This window comes from Typopeltis vanoorti, chromosome 20, assembly GCF_054136105.1.
Source record: "Typopeltis vanoorti isolate ZY-2024b chromosome 20, IOZ_Tvanoo_1.0, whole genome shotgun sequence".
In the NCBI taxonomy this organism is placed as follows: Eukaryota; Metazoa; Arthropoda; class Arachnida; order Uropygi; family Thelyphonidae; genus Typopeltis; species Typopeltis vanoorti.
In genome coordinates, this window is record NC_143568.1 from 44,925,751 (window position 1) to 44,948,689 (window position 22,939).

The 22,939-nt window shown below is 35.2% G+C and overlaps 1 protein-coding gene across 2 annotated transcripts in view; it reads left to right on the plus strand.

Annotated features, from left to right (window-relative positions):
* The window catches only part of LOC150095403 (filamin-A-like), a 640,838-nt gene that overhangs the window by 375,273 nt on the left and 242,626 nt on the right, over positions 1-22,939 (plus strand). For both annotated transcript variants that reach the window (XM_090410722.1, XM_090410723.1), the window contains 2 exons: positions 10,958-11,094; positions 22,306-22,492. In XM_090410722.1, the coding sequence (XP_090266848.1) occupies positions 10,958-11,094; positions 22,306-22,492 (324 nt within the window). The remainder of the gene's footprint in view (positions 1-10,957; positions 11,095-22,305; positions 22,493-22,939) is intronic.

Below are 22,939 nucleotides of genomic sequence, written 5' to 3' on the forward strand. Positions count from 1 at the left end.
ATTGCTAGAATTCATTGTGCTGTCCTCACAATTTTAGCAATGTGTCTGGTAAATTTTAGATTCCTATACACCATCACACCCAGGTCTCTTATTTTCTCTGCCTCCTTCAGTATATCCCAATGAAGTGTATACCCTACGTCCCATCTATGGGTTCTGAATTTTAAAACCATACACTGTGCAACATTGAACTGGATATCCCACTCCTGTGCTCATTCACTCAGTCTATTCAAGTCCTATTGTAAAGCCACGACATCTACTCTATCTCCTTGTAGTTCTTCCCAACTTGGCATCATCTGAAACAACTGAATATCCTCATTCAAACCAAGTCGATAGGATTAACATAATCAAATTCCTGACATGTACCCTCAAGGTATGTACAGGATATGATAGTACTACTACATGAAAACTTACATCATCACTAACTTCCTATATACAATTTTCCTCCAAATAAATCTGTTCCTGTCAAGACCGCAACATTATCAGATCTTATATTTCTGTCTTCTAAGACATTGATTCTGTTGTCTATTTCCATATTTAATTTACCATCTTCACTAAAAATCGTGCCTAAGTAGCCAAAATGTTTTACTTGTTGTGTAGGTTCTCCATTCACAATGTAGTTGATATTTTCAATGTTTCTGCCTATTTTCACTGTCTTTGTCTTGCTATTACTGATTTTCATACCAAATTTATTACAACAGTTATTCAATTTAGTCAGGAAATCTTGCAGACCTGTACTGGATTTATTTAAAAGTATAACATTATCCACGTAATTGATTCGGTTTATTATATAGAAGAGAGGCAAGTATTAGGAGAATTGGAAGTGAAAGAAACAGAGGTGTATCAGATGTTGGTTGGGTTAGATGTGAATAAGGCTGTGGGAATGGATGACACATCACCACGCATTCTTAAGGAATGTGCAACACAGTTGACTATGCCCTCGACCTGGTTATTTAATGAAAGTCTTGAAGTGGGTAGGGTTCCTAAGCAGTGGAAAGAAGGCAAAATAGTACCACCCCACAAGCATCATCCTAAGGCAGATGTCTCCAGCTATAGGCCAGTCTGTATAACTATGGTTGTGGTCAAGGTGTTGGAAAGATTGGTAAGGAATAGAATACAGAATTGGGTTGATGAACATAGCATTCTTTATGATGATCAGGATGGATTTGTAAAGGGTGGTCCTGTTTTAGTAATTTACTTACATTTTATGATAAGGTGACAAGTGTGTTAGATAAGGGAGAATCATATACAGTGATATTCTTGGACTTCAAAAGCGTTTGATAGATTACCATGCGATAAGTTGGGATACAAGCTGCAAAAGATGGGAATATATAGTATATTGGTTAGATGGATCAGAGATTGGCTCTCTTAATGATACCAGTAGGTTGTATATGATGGAGCAGTGTCTCAAAATATGAAGGTAACCAGTGTGTTAGATAAGGGAGAATCATATACAGTGATATTCTTGGACTTTGCAAAAGCGTTTGATAGATTACCACGCGATAAGTTGGGATACAAGCTGCAAAAGATGGGAATATATAGTATATTGGTTAGATGGATCAGAGATTGGCTCTCTTAATGATACCAGTAGGTTGTATATGATGGAGCAGTGTCTCAAAATATGAAGGTAACCAGTGGCGTGCCCCAGGGTTCTGTTCTTGGGGACCCCCTGCTGTTTAACTTGTTCGTAAGATGATGCAAAGTTGGGAAGAATTACAAGTAGCACTGCTGATGTTAAGTCCCTTCAGGAAGATTTGAATGGTCTTTTCACTTGGACAAAAGAGTGGGGTTGTAGTTTTAATATCAATAAGTGCAAGGTGTTGTATTTTGGAGTGCAGAAATATACGGCTGTGTACTATATCGATGGTGCCGTACTGCAGGAAGTGGATGAGATTAGAGATTTGGAAGATGGTTGACAGTAAACTGAGGTTTAGAGGGTATATTGCTAATGTTGCAAAGACTGCACATCGTAGTGCTGCTATGATAAGAAGTACTCTAACATGTAAGGATAAGCAAGTCGTTGTGCCACTGTATAAGGCACTGGTCACACCACACTTGGACTATTGTGCTCAGATCTGGTAACTTGGTTTTCAATGTGATGTGGAGACATTGGAGAGGAGTCCACAGACAAGTGACTAAGACAATATCGGGAGATTTTTAATGCTGGCTGTGCAGAGAGGTTGAAGAAATGTGGATTGCAGGAGTTTGGTGGACAGGAGGAAGAGAGAGGGGAAGAACAAGGGCAAGTCGTTGTGCCACTGTATAAGGCACTGGTCACACCACACTTGGACTATTGTGCTCAGATCTGGTCACTTGGTTTTCAATGTGATGTGGAGACATTGGAGAGGAGTCCACAGACAAGTGACTAAGACAATATCGGGAGATTTTTAATGCTGGCTGTGCAGAGAGGTTGAAGAAATGTGGATTGCAGGAGTTTGGTGGACAGGAGGAAGAGAGGTGATATAATAGAGACATTTAAGTTAGTGAGAGGATTTATCAGATTAATTCAGAGGAGATTTTAAAAAGAGCAGAAGACGAGAGGGGAAGAACCAGAGGTCATTCCTGGAAGTTATGTAAAAGTGGTGAAGAGAGGTGTGAGGAGTAGAATTTTTACATGGAGAATTGTCAGTGAATGGAACGCATTACCAGAATGTGTTAAGGATTTTAAGATTCTATATGCTGAATATGTTGTCAGTTGAATGAACCTCCCACGATGAGTTTGTTGACTCCGTAGAGGGTGTAATAATAATATTAATAATAATAATAAAGTAAAGAGCTGAGATTAACATTTCCAATTTTGATATCAGGTTTAATACCACTTTCCTTCATAATGTGATCCATATACAGGGTGTTCGGGATAAATTTGACATATTTATAATTAATTATATTTTTCCGTAAGTTACATGTATTAACACACACTTCTCTTCATTTAAAAGTTTGGACCCTTCTTCATTCATATACAAGATGTCAGAAAGGATGGATAGCTGGAACCCACCTGAATCATGGAAGAGAATAACTTGTATCATGATGATTCGTGCCCGCCATCAAAATAAGGATATTACGACTGCTGCCCAATGCTCCCTGAATACAGTAAAAACAATCAGGCATGAACTAGAGACTTGCAATGGTGACTACGAGGATGTAGCAAGAAGAAAGATCCCTAGCAGACGATCTGATTGCGTTCGTACAGCAGAATTCCTCGCAAATCTGCAGGAACAGGTGTTGAAGAACCCTGGCATTGGAATTCGGGCTTTGTTCATGGAGTTGCTAACTGTAGTCAAGCCCTGGATAACAAGGGTAGCCAATGGTAGGCCGTATGTATGGCAGCAGGATTCGGCCCCTTGCCACACCTCTGGGAAAAGTCAAAAATGGTTGTCTGAAAATTTCTACGACTTCACCAGTCCAAATGTTTGGCCTCCAAACTCCCCAGACCTTAACCCCATGGATTATTTTGTATGGGGCGCAGTTGAAAAAGACACCAATCGCACTTCCAGTAATACAAAAGCCCAGTTAATGGATAAAATTAAAACAGTTTTTGCGGCCCTTCGCAGGGAGACTGTAGCATCAGCTTGTTCGAGGTTCCGAAGCAGAATTGAAGCTGTGATCGATGCTAATGGTGGTTATTTTGAGTAAATCTTGTTGATAGTATTGTAATTAACTCTGCCTGTAATGTTTTTTTGTCAATTCATTAAATTTAATAGATACAAAGAAGATTTTCTTTTTCCTTACGAAACTGTCAAATTTATCCCGAACACCCTGTAGATAATGAATAACAGAGGGGATAATGTACATCCTTATCTTCCATCAGATTTAACATTAAACCATCTTCCTGTACTTCCTTCAATTCTAACTGCTGAGTTACACCTCAAATAAAGACTGAGTATTGCTTGATATGATGCCCCAACTTGAGGTAGGAAAAAGCCTGAATTGTGTAAAGGAAGCTGGAGTAGATGATGCACCTCAAGTTGGGGAATTATATCAAGCACCATACAACTGTAACACTTTGAATAGCTTCTCTCTTGGCACCTTGTCATATGTCTGTTCCAGATTTACAAAACTTAAATATAGATCTTTGTTATATTCCCATGATTTCTCAACTATTTATCGTAAAGTGAAAATCTGATCCTGACAGCCTCTATTTGGCCTGAATCCAGCTTGTTCTTCCACAATCTTTCTCAACCGTTTCTGAAGTATACTTGCATAAGTCTTATGAGGAATACTCAGTAGGGAGCAATACCTCTGTAATGCTCATAATCAGTTTTATTTCCCTTTTTATATATGGGTACTATGAGAGCTCTACTTCAGTCAATGGAATTTGTCCCTCTGTCCAGACCTTCTGAACTGTGCAGTGCAGCCACTGTTAGACTTTTATACCTTCATACTTGATCATTTCTGGTCGAAAATCATCTACTCCATCTACTTTTCCACAATTCAGGCTTTTTCCTACCGTGTGTGTGTGTGTGTGTGTGTGTGTGTGTGTATAATGTATATGTTCCTGATTGCATGTCTTAGCAATTTTTTGAAGTAATTACTTCATATATCAAGGATATCTTTTTCTCCAGTTTTTATGCCACCTTTATCATCACTAATTCCTTTTACAGCACTCTTTCCTCCATTTCTGAGCTTTTTTCAACAGCCTCCACAATATTTTACCAACTTCTTTATATGTATTTTCTATGTTCTTACCAAAGTTTTCCCATGACATTCGTTTAGCTAGTTTTATGCAGTGTTTAGCTTTCTTACATTTGTCTCTGTATTCTCTAAGAGCACAAGCTGACTTATTTGCCAGGAACTTTTAATATGCTTTCTTCTTTTCATTCATTGCCTCTTCCAGTGTCCATCATGGAGTTCTGATTTTTCTATCCTTGCAGACAACCTCACCACATGCTTCTCTGGCTGAATCAGTCAATGTTTTCTTCAGGGCTTGCCACTGAATCTCCAAGATTTGGTTCCTGTTCTCAAACTCTTCCTTTTTTTTTCTTTCTTGAATAATGTTTGTGTATTTTAGTCTACAGTTCACATCTGAGAGTTGCTCAACTTTTATTCACTTTAAAACTTTCTTACATGTTCTTCTTTTTAATGTGAAATTCAATTTTATCCTGCTTAAGACTAAATGGTGATCAATTCCAATTTCATATCTTCTGCACACACTAGTGTCCTGCACCAGTGAACAAACATCACTATCCTCAATAACGTAGTCAATAAGACTTTCTTAGCAGAAATCCAACAGGTATTTGCCATTATTATGAGCTTTGCTCTTTTCTCCAAATTTTCCCAAAATATTTTTGTGTCTGACAATCATTTACTACTCTGCTATTTAGATCCCCAACAAGGACCAACATTTAATTTTTCATTGTGTCAGTTGCTTTCTCTAAAACTTCAAATTCCTCCACTTCTACCTTAGTACAACTTCTGTGGGACATTGGCACAAATAAGTCTCATTATCCCATTGTCCATTCTGATATTTGTCCACATCACTCTACTTGATTATTGCCTGCCATTCAGGAAGATTGGTGTTGTATTTAGTGTTGAATACTATAGCTACTCCTTCTTTTCCTTGATTGTCATTGTCTGAATATAATATTTTATATTTATCGCTCAGAAAGATCTCACCAGTCTTTGTCTTTTTTGTTTCAGTCACCTATTATGTCGCTCTGTTATTTATCCAATTCCTCGGCTAGCTCCATTTCTTTGCCATTCAGGCTTCTTATGTTGATAGTGCTGATCTTGAACTCTAATGTTGAGTTGGGGTGTGTTTTAGGATTTGTTCCGGTAGCTGACTTTTCGTTGTTCTCCCTGGTTCTCTGGCGAAAAGAATGGGGGCTTTGTTTATCCGGGTAACGCCCCAGCCAGCATGAAATTCCTTCATGTTTTACCATTTTATATTGTTGTTTAAGCCAATAAGAATACAATTTGGTCAGCTAAATCTCAAATTGCCAGTCTCATTTGTTCAGTATCTGGGTAGATACCTAACAGGGTGCACCATGAGAAAGTGAGGATTGTACATTAGGTCAGAATCTCTGGTTGGTTCTCTGCATTCCTTTAAAGGCTATGTGGAACTCTTCTCTTAGTTATACAACTTTTATCCTTAAGCACCCCAATAGGATTAATATATAGATTAAACAACCATTACAACAGGTGCTTGAGGCATGCTATTCTCTTCTGGGATATTGCTCCTCCATACACAACTTGCTGATGTCTATCTGACAGCCACTCTCCAATCCAGTAGTAATCTAATATCTAACTCCATTCATTCTAGTTTAACTATCAACTTATCATGTAGCACTCTATCAAAAACCTTTGCAAATTCTAATTTTACTACTGTGTATCTATCTCCCTTTGTCCAATGCACTTTGTCACCTTAGTGTAATAAATAACAGATTAATAAAACTTGACCATCAGAGAGAATACCACTGTTGTCAATCTAATTCTTGATCCTTGTGTTCACCAATCTCTCCAACACTTTAACCACATCACCTGACACAGACTGATTTTTAATTTGAAGATTTGAGTTCTGTTACTTCCCTTATGAAGCAGTACAATCTTGCCTTTCTTCTACTCCTTTAGAACTTGATCCATTGTAAGACTCATATTAAATAAGTATGCCAAAGCAAATCATAACTCCCTGACACATTCCCTCAAAACATGCAGTGATATATCATCAAATCCCACAGCATTATTTAACATCAAGTTGACTCATTTCCCCATATATCTGTTGTCCATTCAGTTGGTCTTGCTTCTTCCCCTTCCACTGTTCTCAAGTTCCACATGATGTCACATTCACAAGAATCAAATACCTTTATGAAGCTCAGTAATACCTCAACTATATCATTTTGCAACAATTATCCTTTTTTCATTTTCTTCAACCAGTGTTATCCTTCCATAATTGTTCTTTTTTTTTTTTTCCCCTGCATATCAAAAGAACTTGCTAGGGTTATTTTTGGCTTCATTAGCTATCTGCTGCTCATACCGTACTTTTGCTACCCTTACCAACTGAGTCATCCTCCTTGTCTGTTCTTTGTACTCCTCATGGAATTTATTATTAACATTCCTCTTATGTTACCTCCATAATGCCTTCTTCCTTTTCATGCTTAATCTCTGCATTCATCAGTTTCACTTCTACTTATTTAATCTTCTGACCCTTGGAATATATATATATATATATATATATATATATAGACATCGATCCTTTTCTACATTCTATTTTAGACAAATTATGGACTCTGAAACAGTGTTATAAATAATTATTTTAATTTGCCAACATTTTGACCTTCATATCGAGGTCATTATCTGGAGTACACATATAATATACACACACACACGCAGAGAGAGAGGGACAAGCTACATTACATTTCACATGGTATGCTAAAGAGACAATGATTTGATCAACAGTTATTCTAGTGAAAATTAAATAAAGAAATAAAAACTGACCTCTAGTGAAAATTAAATTAAAATAAATAAAGAAATAAAAACTATATCAATGCTATATTCTATTTAAGACAACATCAGAGAAACATTCTTTCATATCGATAGTTTTATTACAGTAAACATGATGTCCTAATTTAATGTAACAATTGTTATATTAGATTTAAGATCCTGGAATACTATGGTCCTATTTATATAAATAGGACCATAGGTAATCCTATGGTCCTTGTATAGGTAATCCTACATATTTTTCTGTTGTTGTCTTAAATAGAATATAGCTTTGATGTAGTTATTTTATTTTAATTTAATTTTATTTTCACTAGAGGTCATTCCAGTAGAATAACCATTGATGAAATCATTGTCTCTTTAGCATACTGTATGAAATGTAATGTATCTTGTCTCTGTGTATATATATATGTGTATACTCCAGATGATGACCTTAATGTGAAGATTGAAACGTCGGGAAATTAAAATAATTATTTATAACATGGTTGTAGAGTCCATAATTTGTCTAAAATGAATGCTGATCACCGTGTAACACTAAAGGAAAGGATTCTGTATTCTAATTCTATATTCCATGCTACAGCTTCAAGCTATCTCCTGAGCTTTCATAATCACCAGCCTTGTTGTTCCACATATATCCTTTCCTCACATGGCTGGCAACTACTTCAGTAATCACTTCATGGTTGCTCTCACCAACTGCAGAGATTTAACACCTTATTTATAATGACATCCCATGGTGAGATGATCAAATCCAAGATCCTTTATCCTCACATGCCTTCTATTATATATAATATATTGCGTGAGTCTAGTGTTGTCCTTTCAAACTTCAAATTTTCAAGGGTGATATTAAATTCCCTTTTGATTTGATAAACTTTTTTGAATCTTTTCAGTAACACTGGGAAATTTTAGGAGGACCTTCAATTGAAGATGAAAGAGTTTTTCTTCCCAGAAATTCATATTTTTAATTTTGAAAAACAAGTAAAAGTAAGAGGCATAACATATTGGATTCATAGATTAGTTATTTTGACATAACCATAGGATGTGTTTAATGTCATGCATTATGGCGAAAGTTGCTTCCCAGAATGGTTTCTGTGTTTAAATTTAATTAATCACAGAATTTTTTTTTTTTTTTTTATGAATCAAAACAAATTCTCATTTAGTGCTAAAGAAATCCAATGTCAAAATACATTTCTCTGACATTGAATTTCTTTAGCATTGAACTGGAGTTTTTGCTCTCTTAAGGTTTCTGCCTGATCTCTGAAGAGAACCAACCAGTTTGAAATGGCTGTCAGGCTAGTGAAACCTTATCAAATGCACTAATAAAAGATGAATATACTGATGCTTGGGCAGCAATCATATTTTTTTAAGTAGTGCAAGCTAAGGCAACTCTGCTGAGGATTGTGCTCTCGTGAACTGTCAGGTCAAATTTACAACACTTTCATAGTTTCTATAAACAATTTGGCTTTGTTCTATGTAATAAACTTTTGTGTATTTTATAAAATAGCATTTATTGTAGAATGGGAAACTTGGAGCAAGTTCCATCGATTTCATTCTGGAACCTGAAAGCTAAACATTTCATGCTTCTTTTCTAATGTCAATGCTTTCAATCTCTTTAAGGATTTTGTATTCTCAAATTTACTTTTCCTCTTTCTGGACAGTGCATTTATTTACAGGGTATAGATATTTCTGCAGACATATCTATTGCACTGTAAATAATTTTAAATAAAATTGACATTAAATGAAGAGCAAGGCAATTGCAGCCTTTAACCATGGGTTTTCATTCTATACCTGCAAAGCAATCTGCACACACCAACTCACAGGGATGGGTTTTTTAAAAGAAAAATGTGTGTGCAATGTTTTTTGACATAAAACTCATTCATTGGATAAAAAATAAACCATTCAGTTTTAAGAAATGATTCATGTTAATTGAAATGTTTTATTTTTGGTTGAGCACTTAGATATGTCAGTTTGCAACCTCAGGTAGGATATGCATCCTGATAGCCTCACAGAAGTGAATGAATGGAATAAAACAGAGGCTAGAAGTGAATGAATGGAATAAAACAGAGGCTAGAAGTGAATGAATAGAATAGAAATGTTTCTACCAGTCTTAAAAGCAGGGTGGGAATGAAGCATTCAGATAGGAATGCAACATTTGGAATGTGTTTTTTTATTTGAAATTACAGTATAACTTCATGCTCAGCGAGTATAAAATATATGTGTTGCATATATGTAGTTGTACCACTATAAACTACCACTATAGATAGTTTTACCACTATAAAAGTCTGGATAAGAAGACATACCTGCACTTATTGTGATGTGCACAGACTTGGTTGCCTAGTTTCTGCAAGTAATCTGGAAAGTTGAGAAAGGACTTAGAATAATTAATGCAATTTTCAAGACTCTAGAAAGTTGGTTATGAGGAGAGGTTGAGGGAATGTGAATAGCTGAATTTAGTAAAAGGTGGAAGAGAGGTGGCATGACAGAATGAAATCTAGATTGAGATAAAACCAAATGATATGGAAGTTTTATTGATTGATGAGATTTATATGGAGTTCTATCTAGAATAGAGGGAAACAGTAGGGCAAAGCAGCAGTTGTCCCTGATGTTGTTTGAGTATTGTAAATTTTTTTTTACATGAAAAGTGATGGGTGAGAGGAATGCATTCTTGGGTGATGAGTGTGAATGAGATGCAGAATATGGCAGATATGTTGCTGGTCATTGAGTGAGATATCATATCTTTTAGCTTCATTTGGAGATCTGTTAATGATAATTAATTATTCACCTTATTTGTAATAATTAACATATTCAGAATGTTTTAGTAATGAAATTCATCAGTGAACTTAATGTGAATTTTTGATATTAATTTAGAAATCCAAACTAGTACAGAAACTAGTATAAAATCCAAATCAACACAATTTAATCAGTAAATTTTTATTTGAATACAGCTGTTTTGTTTCAATTCAAAATAAGACTATTATATAACATTTTAATATCAGAAAGCCTTAAAGTTACTTCAGTCACTCCAGATATTTGGTATTGATCTTTGTTTTCAGCAAAGATGATTCATGTAAATAACAGAATTGCTTTTTCACTTCCTGAACTTCATTTGAAAATTAATTTTAAATAAATAAAGCTAGTGCATTTTTTTTCACCAAAAAACTAATATAAGTTATGTGTGGAAGACACAATTATTCTCTTAAATGCTAAACAAAGCAGCTATAAGAAACAGGGAGGAAAAATTTAGGGCTTTTTAACCATTTGTGGACTTGTACATTTTAACTAGTGAGATTTTTAAAATCACACATGCATTGTATTTATTTTAACATCAGTTGATTATAAAAGCAACTTTGAATTTACTTCTTAAATATTCAGGATTAGCTATCTTATTTCCTATTTAGTCATCCAGTTTTTTTCAAAAATTAACTCTTAGAGAGAAACTGATGTTCTTGGAATTCATTACAGATCTTATAAATGTATTTTTATTAATTCACTCATATAAAATTGCCTTATGAATACACTTTTTTTCCCATAGGCCGACATACAATTGATATCTCTTATGATGGGCTTCCTGTGCCTGGCAGTCCATTCAAAGTAAATGTGACAAAAGGTTGTGATCCTAAAAAATGTCGAGCATTTGGCCCTGGAATTGAAAATGGACTTGTCGATCAGGTACTTTAACTAATGTTTGATTGTATAAGGCTCATTATCTTGTATTACTTATTGTTTTCATGTTGGTGATAAAATTAATTAGTGGATGACAAACAATATTAAACAGGAGCTACATGCAAAAAAGAGGCTATGGAAGAGATATAAGCAGACAGGTGAAGAGAAGATGCATGAAGAATATAAGACACAGGCCAGAAGAGTGACTAGTATGGTAAGGAAGGCGAAACTGGAATATGAGAAAAGATTGGCCCTTAGATCCAAGGAAAATCCTAGGGAATTTTTTAGCTATGTGGCCAGTAGGAGAAGAAATGACTGTGGCAGAATGACATTGTGGGATAAAAATGGGAATAGAGTGACTGATGCAGAGGACATAGTGGAATTGTTCAATGAACACTTTATTGGAGTATTTCATCCTGGAGGAGTCAATTTGAATACTAGAGGGATAGAGCAGGTTCGAGGTTTGGAGGTGCAGGAGGAGAGTGTATTCCACATACTGAGTACTCTGGATGTTAGTTAAGCTGTGGGACTAGATGGTATTTCACCATGAGTTTTGAGAGAATGTGCTAAGGAACTGACAGTGCCCTTGACCTGGCTTTTCAATGAAAGTCTGGCTGCGGGAAAGGTGCCCATGGAATGGAAGGAAGGTAAGATAGTGCCATTGCATAAGGGTGGTAGCAGACTGGAAGTGTCTAATTATAGGCCAGTTTGTGTGTCATCAGTAGTTAATAAGATCTTGGAGAAAGTAGTGAGGGACCATATACAGCATTGGGCAGATGAGAGTAATGTTATTGGTGAGAGTCAACATGGAGTTGTGAAGGGGTGCTCTTGTTTTAGCAATATGGTAGCCTTTTATGATAAAGTTATAAGAGCATTAGATGAGGGGAAAGGCATATACTGCCATTTTCCTAGACTTAGCAAAGGCATTTGACAGGGTGCCACATGATAAGCTGATATTCAAGTTGCAGCACATGGGTCTGGATGTCAGATTGGTGAACTGGATTCAGGATTGGCTGTCCGATAGGTATCAGAGAGTTGTGTATGGTGGAGTAGTATCAAAGAGGCAGAAGATTACAAGTGGGGTTCCACAGGGCTCAGCTGGGACCTATATTGTTTAACCTTTATATCAGTGACATTGTCTGTGGATTGCAAGGGGATATTTGGTTATTTGCAGATGATGTGAAGCTGGGAAAGGTTATTAGTAATAGTGCAGATGTGGTATCCCTGCAAGAGGATTTGAATAAGCTAGATACATTGGCAAATGAATGGGGATGTCAGTTTAATGCAGCAAAATGTAAGGTCTTGAGGTTTGGGACACATCGATGGGACGCTGCATTCTCTATGGGAGGAGTTAAACTGGAGGAAATAAGAGAGACAAGAGATAGATCTGGGTTTGATGATTGATAGAAACCTGAAATTTAGGGGACATATTGCAATGGTAATGAAGGTATTGCAGAGGATTGCTGCAATAATGAGAAGAACACTGACCTGCAGAGATAAAATGGTTATCATTCCGTTGTATAAGACTCTAATCAGACCACACTTGGACTATTGTTCTCAGATCTGGTCCCCAGGATTTGAAGGGGATAAATTAACTGTGGAAAGGATACAAATGCGGATAACAAAGAAGTGTCGGGACTGTACAATGTTAGTTATGAGGATTGGCTGAGGGAGTGTGGACTGCAGAGTTTGGTGGATAGAAGGAGGGGTGATATGATTGAGACTTTTAAACTGTTAGAGGTGGTTACAGGGTTGACACTGGGGAGTTCTTTTGCTTGGTTGAACAGCAGGAAGGAGTCATGACAAGGGGCCATCCCTGGAGTTTACAAAAGGAAACTGTGAGAAAGAGGGTGAGGAGTAGTTTCTTTGCATGGAGGGTGGTTGAACCATGGAATGCATTGCCTGATGGAGTCGTGAGAGCGAGAACAGTTGATGCATTTAAGGAGTGGTATGATAGACTTTGTGTTTCCTAGGTGGGACTTCCCTCGATGAGTCTTGATATACTAGTGTTTCTTAGTAAAGACTTTCCACGATGAGTCTTTTGGCTCCATGGAGGCCTTAATAATAATAATAATAAAACTTTGTTAATTAGATAACTCATAATTTCAAGTACCTTAGTCTCAGATTCTAAGTGCGACCCCCCCCCCCCCCCACCCTGCACTCATCCTGTTTGGTTGAGTGAATGGTTTGTTCTCCAATTCTCCAATCTGCAAGTTATAGATTTGAATTCCATTCCTGTATGGATGTGAAAGTCTTTTGGTGGTAGATTATTTTCATAAAGTGTGAGACCACTGTCTTACTTATTTTGGAGTCCTTTATTTAAATGACTTGAAAAATTAATTACTGTCTTTCTCCAAAGTAGAATTCCTTGATTTTCTAACCTTTGCATACCCATGATGGAACTATCAAAAAAAAAAGTGATGTCATTGAAGGGATTAGTCTGATTTAACTGGCATACTGAAGAATTGCATGAATAATACTGCTTGGGAAGCAGGTCTCTATTTGTCATCATTGTTTAAACTAAAGATAAACATTGATTGATTGAAGTAATTATATTAAAAATTAATTTAATATAATTCCCAAGGCTTGACAAATTATGCAAAACTCTACTTACTATGCAAAATATGTACCTCCTCCCAAGGTTGTTCCCTCTTTTTTCTTTTTAATGATCTCCAAATAAGTCACTAGGAGTTCCATAAAATGATTAGTAGTAGTGCTTCATCTGTGTTTTCTTTAAGTTAAAAAGATTGTTTAGAAAGTTTTTTATTAAATAAAAAATATTCTATTTTGTCAAGTGTGTAGCAGTTTGCCACCTGGAGCAAGTGGGTGAGCATATTTGAAGTGATCAAAGTTTTCCTTCATAAATGAATATATAAGTATTTAACAAAACAATACAGTAATTTGAAATCTAAATTCAGATTGCCAAAACAACCTCATCAGCCTATGAAGAGACAAGGAGTATACAAAATCTTTTGTAACTGCATCATTTCTTACATTGGACAGATGGGTGGTGGTTTGGAGAAATCCATCAAAAAGAACATATCAGAAATGTGGAGTAAAAATGGACATACAAATCTGAACTCGCTTTTCACACTACCAATGAAAACCATGAAGTTAAGTGACAACTCACTAAAATGTCATACATAAAATTTAATAATTATGTACATAAATTTGAGGAAGCAAGGGAGATGATATGATCTCTAACCTAGTATAACAAAAGCCAGGGCTTAATCTTAAATCAACACTGGACAGCATAGATAAAGGATCTACACATTGATGAATTAAGCTATGAGACAAGGTATGCTATATCTTGTAACAGTGAACTGCACATATGATACCTTGTTCCTACATTCAACATCTGTTGCGTGTTGAATTAATTCAAATGAATGAATTTGTTTTGTCTCAATCTGAAGAAGTACACAATAGGACTGTATGAAAGTAGTCATTTATTACAATAAACCACAGGAATTTCAATTCTTTAAGGATTGTAGTTTTGTCAAATTCTATCCCATGCTTTTCAGTTTATTTCAAAGTACACTTAATTTTTAATTTAATATATAATGTGCTCCATTAATCATTTAGTTTTTGATTAATTAAAATTTTATATGATGCGGAATTTACTTGAGAACAAATCAAACAATCCATAAAATACTCAATTGGAGGAGTAAGAGTACCATACTATAAGTGAAGCACTATGAAATAAAACTGACGAATGACAACATGTTGCTGCAGCAGTTGCCATCTTTGAATAAAATCAGACTGCAATAATTGCAAGTGAACAATAATTAGAAATTGGCTAAAAATAAAAAAAAATTCTGAAATGCAAGCACTCTTTCACACTCACACAAGATAATAGTATCGCATATCACATGCATATGTAAATATTATGGTAACAGCTATGCTGTTGAAGTAATAAATTTAGAGCAATAATTGTAATCAATTAAAATAACTACTCAATGTTTTGTTCTTATTCTTTATGATGACTTTAATATATGTATGTACACAAGGAGATAAGCTGAGGGACAGATAAAAATAGATAAATATAATTTGTATATAATTCAGGACATCAGCAATTATGGACTAGAACTTAATTTATAGTTCTGTTATTTTGAGTAAGGAAACACTGGGTATTCTATAGTCATTTTTGAGGATTTCTATATTCAGTATCTTATTTTTGTTGCTAGACTTTTGGGAATTCTTGGAGTTATATAGTTCTTTTTATCCACCAGATGTTTTATGGAGGTTTCATATTAGCCACACACACACACACACCGTACTTTTGTTAACATTTTATATATGTCATATTAACTTTAATTATGTTGTATTAACATTCTTCTTTTGAATTTTTGTTCCTAGCAGTTTGGTATAATGTAAGGAAGGGACTGCCCTTTCCAGTCATTTCTGTGGCATGTTTCTGGTGCATGATCAGAAAGGCCTGATTTTTCCATAATTAAGGAATTTGGTTTGTTATTTGTGTTCTTTTCTTATTGGGATTGTGTGTCCTGTTCTACCTATATAGGGTAAATTAAGTTGCATTGGATTTGGTGTGCACATGGGTGGGCAATTGTGTGTGTGGGGGTGGGGTGGGGGGGAGGTTCTTAGATGAGTTTAGTAAACTTTAATTTTGTAGGTGGTTTAAATGTAGCCTGTGTCGGTATTTTTCTAATATTCTGTTGTCTATTTTTCAGACATTCCTTTTATGCAAGAATAGCTATGGCCTTACTGTAATTTTTATTTTTAATTTATCCTTGAATATAATGTATTCATCTCAAGAATTCTATTGATTATTTCTCATCTTTTATTGGCATTATTTCATCCACTTGCACTCATACTACTTCCTTGTATACTTTCTTTGTTCGCTATCTTTAGTCCATCACCTGAAGAATATTGCATTCAGTTCACTCATATTTTCAATATACGTTCAATTTTCAGTACTATAGACTTGTAGGGACTAGAGAAATAGTTGAATTGGAAGGTTTGCTACAGTGAATTTCTTTTTACATAACATTGAGACTACAAGACTTGGAACCTGCTTTTTTAGTGATTTCAGTATAGTGTGTGGTACATTGTACCCTACACACAATGTACTAAGATCATTCCCATCATTGAAAGTCCACCAATGATGAAATTCCTGATGGGTACTAGGAGTGTACAGAATACGGTGATAGTAATGCGTGATTAAGTTTTGCATTATTTAATTTCCTATTAACACTCTCCAAATGAACTTTTATTTGTTAGATCTCAAATATTGTCACAGCTGACAGTTGTACCTAAATAGCTTAAGTATTTTATTTGTTCTGTATGTTTTCCATGTTCTTTCCTGCCTGTTTTAAGTCATTCAGATAAAGTGATTTAAGCACAAGAATTATGAAAACTATGAAAGCACAGAGGTCACCAAGGATATCTTAATAAATGGAGAAACATCTTATGACAGCATTCTACAGGACAATGTGGACATCAGATCTACATTGCACCAGCATCAACGTTGTTCACTCTTTGACAATATGAGCACTGAGATGGTTTTCCTTTTCTGTTCTAAAAATATCCACAATTGCATATCCAGTACTAACTGATTTTGCTTAATGTCCTCTTTTTAATCTATTTCACCAAGATGATGCACAGTACTTACTGTTAATCCCACTTTCTCATAGTGGTCTTGTTTCCACCAAAGTGACTTAGGAAAATTAAGTGAGCATTCCTAGGAGGCAAATGACCATCATCTATTGAAACAACATTACCTTATTTTATTGGATGGTTGAGTAGCAACCATCCTGCAAAGCAATGAAGCAGCTCTGCAGGATGGTTGCCAGATATTAAACAAGACTTAATTGTAACATATGAGAAAGCTTCCGAATCAAGTTGGTGCATAATCCTGCTTTAAGCATAGGCTTTCATGCCATTCTTAATGAGGAAAGGATAACCTAATCACCTTCAACACCACCAAAATACAGCCCTGGTTTTTATTCTTGCAAAATGTTTCTGAATTTAACTTCTCTTATCTTTTGTAATATTCAGACAGGATCAAATCTCTTTCTTTCTTTTTCTCTCTCTGTATCTTCTGAGATTAGTGTTACCTCTAGCCTGAGGACACAACTGATGTGATGTGATTATGCTAATAAAGTACACAAATCTACTTCTCTTCCTCTTTTCACATATACCTCTATACTCTGGAACTGTCTTCCTCACAAAGTGTTCCCTAATAACTACAATCTCCAGCTTTTTTTGTTTTTAAAAAAATCAATAGATTTCTTCACCTTTACTTACATGTAGCACTAACATATATGTTCTTCAGCTTCTCATATGTCGGATTGCTATTTAAAAAAAAAATTATTTCTGTAGAATGGAAACCAAATATAACAATGTATTTTGGCACTTCAATTGTCGCAACAATTTGTTTGACGGTACACAAACATAATGATTTTTTTATTTTTTTCAAAATGGTGTGTGAGAGAGAGAGAGAGTAATGCTTGGAAGCAGAAATTGTTTTGATTGATCTGATTTTAAAAATGTAATTTATGCACTTGACACTCCATTCTTCTAGTAACCAGCATTCATTATGTAAAAATATGAAGACTACTATTGTATTGGAGTAAAAACTTTAAAATAGCTACTTAAAATATATCGACCTCTATATTAAGGGTATCATCAGGAATATATATACAGTAGATTCCATTAATTGGGACACATTTGGACTAAAACATTTTGGCCCAATTAAGCAGCTGCCCCTATTATGCAAAGTTTCTTTTTAATAGTTAAAAAGACAGGCTAACATTTCACTGAGCATCATTTATTCAAATTAATTTCAATAGTAACATATATACATTTCTCCCAGAAACTCAGGTTTTTCATCCCGCATACAGACAAATCAGCCCTTCAGAACACACACAATTTATAGACAAAAAAATACTAGCTGTGGTGGTGGCCAGTAGATGCCGGTGATGTAGATGATTGGTTGTAGAGGTGGAGAGTTGTACAATAGGTGTCCTCCCATGATGAGTCTTCGGACTCCTTGGAGGTATCACGAAAATAATACTAATAAAATAATATGTACATATTTAAAATTTCCTTATCGTTAATATCAGCATATACCTGTTTTTCACTGTAATCCTAAAACAGAATATGCAACACATTAGAAAATATTTGATATTTAAACATTTAGTTTATTTAACTTGAATTTAATACATTGCCTACATTTCCACCAAGACAACCAACCATCTGTTGCTTTAAAATCATTATGACCTAGCTTTTCACTGATGCACACTTCTTGTCCAGTTATAATGGAGGACCACTGATTCAAGGCATTCTTGGTGTCAGGATCCTTACCTTCATACTTCTGCTTTTGGGATGTTCCCCTCTTTTCCATGGCATGTCCATTCTTCTCGCAGTTTATCTAGCTGTTGTATCAACTGCGCAATTGTAGATTTCAATACTCCAGTTATCTTTGTCAGATGATGATGATCGGTATTGGGTGAGTGGCCTTTGATTTGGTCCAACAAGGCTTTTTTGGGCTAGTGACAAATCTTTCTGTAGCATCTTGATAAGGGTAGAAAATTTTATAAAATTAAAACAGAGCACTGAAAAATCTCTACACTTTTCTGATTTGCACTTCATGAAAGATGGCAAGGGCATTCAACTAACTAGTTAGAAACTTTTTCCTGTTTGAAGTTGTGTTAATTGAGCTGGTGAGAGGAGTGATGAGTCATTTGTCATCTAAGACATGTGGGGGAACAAAGCTGATGAGTCATTTATATGCTATGATTTGGTGCAGTATGACCTTGTGCACTCCTTATGCCAGGTAAGCCTTAAACCAACTAACCATTTAAGTGATTACCTTATAGGGATATTTTGAGTGCTTCATTTCCTGTTTTAAATAAATAAAGTAACATTGGCAATTTTCTTGACTTGGTTTGGTTCGGTTCTTTAAGATTTCTCCCAAACAGCTGTCCCAATTAACTGATTGCATAATTAACCAAATTCTACTCTCTCTCTCTCTCTCTATATATATATATATATATATATATATATATATAGTGATATATATTCCTGAATCTACATTAACATTCCTGATCTATTTTTGTTGGTTAGTGTATCTGCTCTCCAAACTGCACACTGCTGGTTCAAATCCTGCTGTGGCATGGATGTTTGTGATTGTTTAGGTGGGAGATGAATTTCATTACCTTGTGTTAGACTGCTGTCCCACTTATTGAAGGCCTGAAATGGTTTTTTCAAAAAGTTTGAAAAAATATGTTTGGTCTCTAGAGCAGGATTTCCGGATTATGTAAAAAATTAAAAAAAAAAAAATTGCTAAAAAAAAATCCTTGTCTCTACATGCTGTAAAACCTATAGAACATTAGTACAATCTTTCCTAGGCAGAAATCACATAAAAATATACACACAAGGACACAAAGCTACATAATGATTTACTACAGTATGCTAGAGCATTAATACTTCAGTAAACTGTTGGCCATAGCCTGACCCCTGGGAGGGATAAAAATAAAATAACTAACTTGTATACGAGTAGAAATACACCAGTAGCTATGGGCTAGGGCTTTATTCCTAGAATCTTGTTATTTTCAGTCTAAGGAACACTGGTTATGAACCTCTGGTTCAGTTCTTGCTGATTTCTATATCTGATATCTGATTATTTTTGGTAAATTTTGACAGCCTTGGTAGCCCCTGAAAGCTGCTGTCATGTTTGAACCATTCTTGAATATAGAAAGTATTTTTAACTTGGGTATAGTTATGTTAAAGATACCAAGCAATTTTAAACCTGGTTTTACTCCATTTTTCCCAAGTAAGCAAACAGACAAAATGTCAAGTTTGCACCTGCAATTTATACAAGACTAGCTGATCTTACAGGTAGTGCAAGACCAAGGCAACTCGTGGTAAAGGTGGAGCAAGCTCTGATCACTAATCTTAATATTTACCCTTAATGCTAAAACACATCTCCAAGAAGGGGATGTATGATGTTTTGTATTAAAGGCAAGGGGCCACTACCCAGACTGGTTTCGACCTTTATTGAGGTCTCATCAGTGGGAGCCAGGCTAGAAATACCAAGATTTAGTAATGCAGAGCTTGTAAGTATTTTACCAAAATTTTACCAAAAGTAAGATCAGCTAGTCTTGCATAAATTGCAGGTGCAAACTTGACATTTTGTCTGTTTGCTTACTTGGGAAAAATGGAGTAAAACCAGGTTTAAAATTGCTTGGTATCTTTAACATAACTATACCCAAGTTAAAAATACTTTCTACATTTATATCTCCTCCTGAGAGTTTTATTTAATAAGGTTATAACACCTTATGGTAACTTGTTTTGGTAAAATACTTACAAGCTCTGCATTACTAAATCTTGGTATTTCTAGCCTGGCTCCCACTGAGGAGACCTCAATAAAGGTCAAAACCGGTCTGGGTAGTGGCCCCTTGCCTTTAATACAAAACATCATACATCCCCTTCTTGGAGATGTGTTTTGGCATTAAGGGTAAATATTAAGATTAGTGATCAGAGCTTGCTCCACCTTTACCACGAGTTGCCTTGGTCTTGCACTACCTGTAAGATCAGCTAGTCTTGCATAAATTGCAGGCGCAAACTTGACATTTTGTCTGTTTGCTTACTTGGGAAAAATGGAGTAAAACCAGGTTTAAAATTGCTTGGTATCTTTAACATTCTTGAATAATACTGACAGTGTGACAGTGCATTATCCTGCTGGAATACATCTGCACTATTTGGGCAAACATCATGATGGGATGTACCTGCTTAGCCACAGTGGATTGGATAGGTACTTTCTAACATTGATGTTTTTATAGGCATTGGAACACCATGATATTGAAGTGATTCCAATTCCCAGGTTTTCATAACCCTCTGTCTACAATCCAAACTGCATAGCTGGAAATGAAATTCATCCAAAAAGGCAACTTTTTTTCCCAGTTGTCTAGGGAAATTTCTAATATAAACTATAGATGCCCTTAATTAGGTACCTTGACTGGACACCTACTTCAGTCTCCATGGGGAGGTGGATATGTTGGATTGGGGTCTTAAAAAAGCTGCCATTTATTGCTTAGTTAAATTTCATAGTCAGCTATTGCACTATTTTTCATCTGTTGACTTGCACACTGGGTGGGACAATTTGCATTCACAAGCATTGATAGGACATGGATGTCCTCTATTCTGGCAAGTTTCTTGGATTGCTTCCATTCTTCAGCTGGTAATTTACAATCACACCTTTTATGATGTCTCTCAGGTCATGTCCCATGCCCATGTTAATCAGCTTTGCATTAACAGTATGTTGCACACACTTCTGCTGTTATGCAGAGTGGCTTTCAGTGTGATGAGTACCATCTAGCAAGGTGAATTGGTTAATTGTGAAATAATGGGAGTGGTCATAATATATAGACTGGACTGAGTAAATATTATTCAAAGAAAAGAAAAAAAAATGCAAGTATTGGAAAGCAAAAGCCAAACATTTAGAGATCCATTATTAAAATATGAAGAAAATTTGTATTCACCCAAGGATGCATGTGTAAAAGTTCTAAAGTATAGAAAAATCCAAACTTCATGATAAGCTTAAGAAGTTAGAGACAATATTGAAAAAGAGGAAATCATATTGAATGTTCCTGAAAGTGGAGCTATGCTGATCATATAGATTTATTTAGAAATTTTCCCCCTTTGGCACATAGGTATTTTGAGATTAATAAAGCTTAGAGATCTTTGCATTCCTTACAACAAACAGTTAAATTGTAGAAAAAAAAGTTGGTCTTAGATCCACGCCCAGTTTGTTTTTCACCAATTTTGCCTTTAGTTAGTTCAGTTAATTTTTAGTTTAATTTTTTTTCCTTTTTTTTTTTTTTTTTAAGCGTGTATGAGAAAATGTGTCAGCTTCTGTGGGCACATGGCTTATTACTCTTATACACAATGGAAAGCATCAAGTTTTCATATGCTATTTCTCATTTTTATTTAAAATCGAAATATCATGAATGTTATTTTAGCAAATTTCCTTTAAGTTCTCATACTGCTTTCTCATTATCAGTGATGTTATTTATAATATTAGACTAAAAATATTGTTTTAAACATTACATTTTGTTAAACATGAACCTTCTCTGCTTATTTTCTGTAGAGAAAGGTGGTTTTTATGAAGAGTTTTGTTTATTGTATGGTGTTGTCTCAATTAGAAGAATAAATAAAACTTGAAATTAATTGAAAAAGGTAACTTGTCTTTTTTAGACTAATGTGTTCACAGTCGAGACCAAAGGTGCTGGAAGTGGAGGTCTAGGCCTATCCATTGAAGGACCCTCTGAGGCAAAAATGACATGCAGGGATAATAGAGATGGATCTTGTACAGTTGAATATATCCCAACAGAAATTGGAGATTATGATATCAGTATTAAATTTGCAGATCAAAACATTCCTGGTCAGTGTTGTCACTTAATGCATAATTTTCTCTTATTTCTAAATTTTTAATACATTATTTTAATATTTTCTAAATTCCATATGTTATAAGTGTTTGTTTTAAAATCCATTTTTCTTATGCACTGAAATATAAACAGTTATTTGCTAAATGTCATATATATATATGTATGTAGAAAGTATTTTACCTTGGGTATAATAAATGTTAACGATACCAAGCTATTTTAAACCTGGTTTTATTCCATTTCCCAAGTAAGCAAACAGACAAACAAGTCAAGTTTGCACCTGCAAGTAGGGTCAGCTAGACTTGCAACACTTGCAGGTGCAAACTTGACTTGTTTGTCTGTTTGCTTACTTGGGAAATGGAGTAAAACTAGGTTTAAAATAGCTTGGTATCTTTAACATATAATATTTTATGTAGCTCCACCCACGAGAGGATATTTTGTAAACC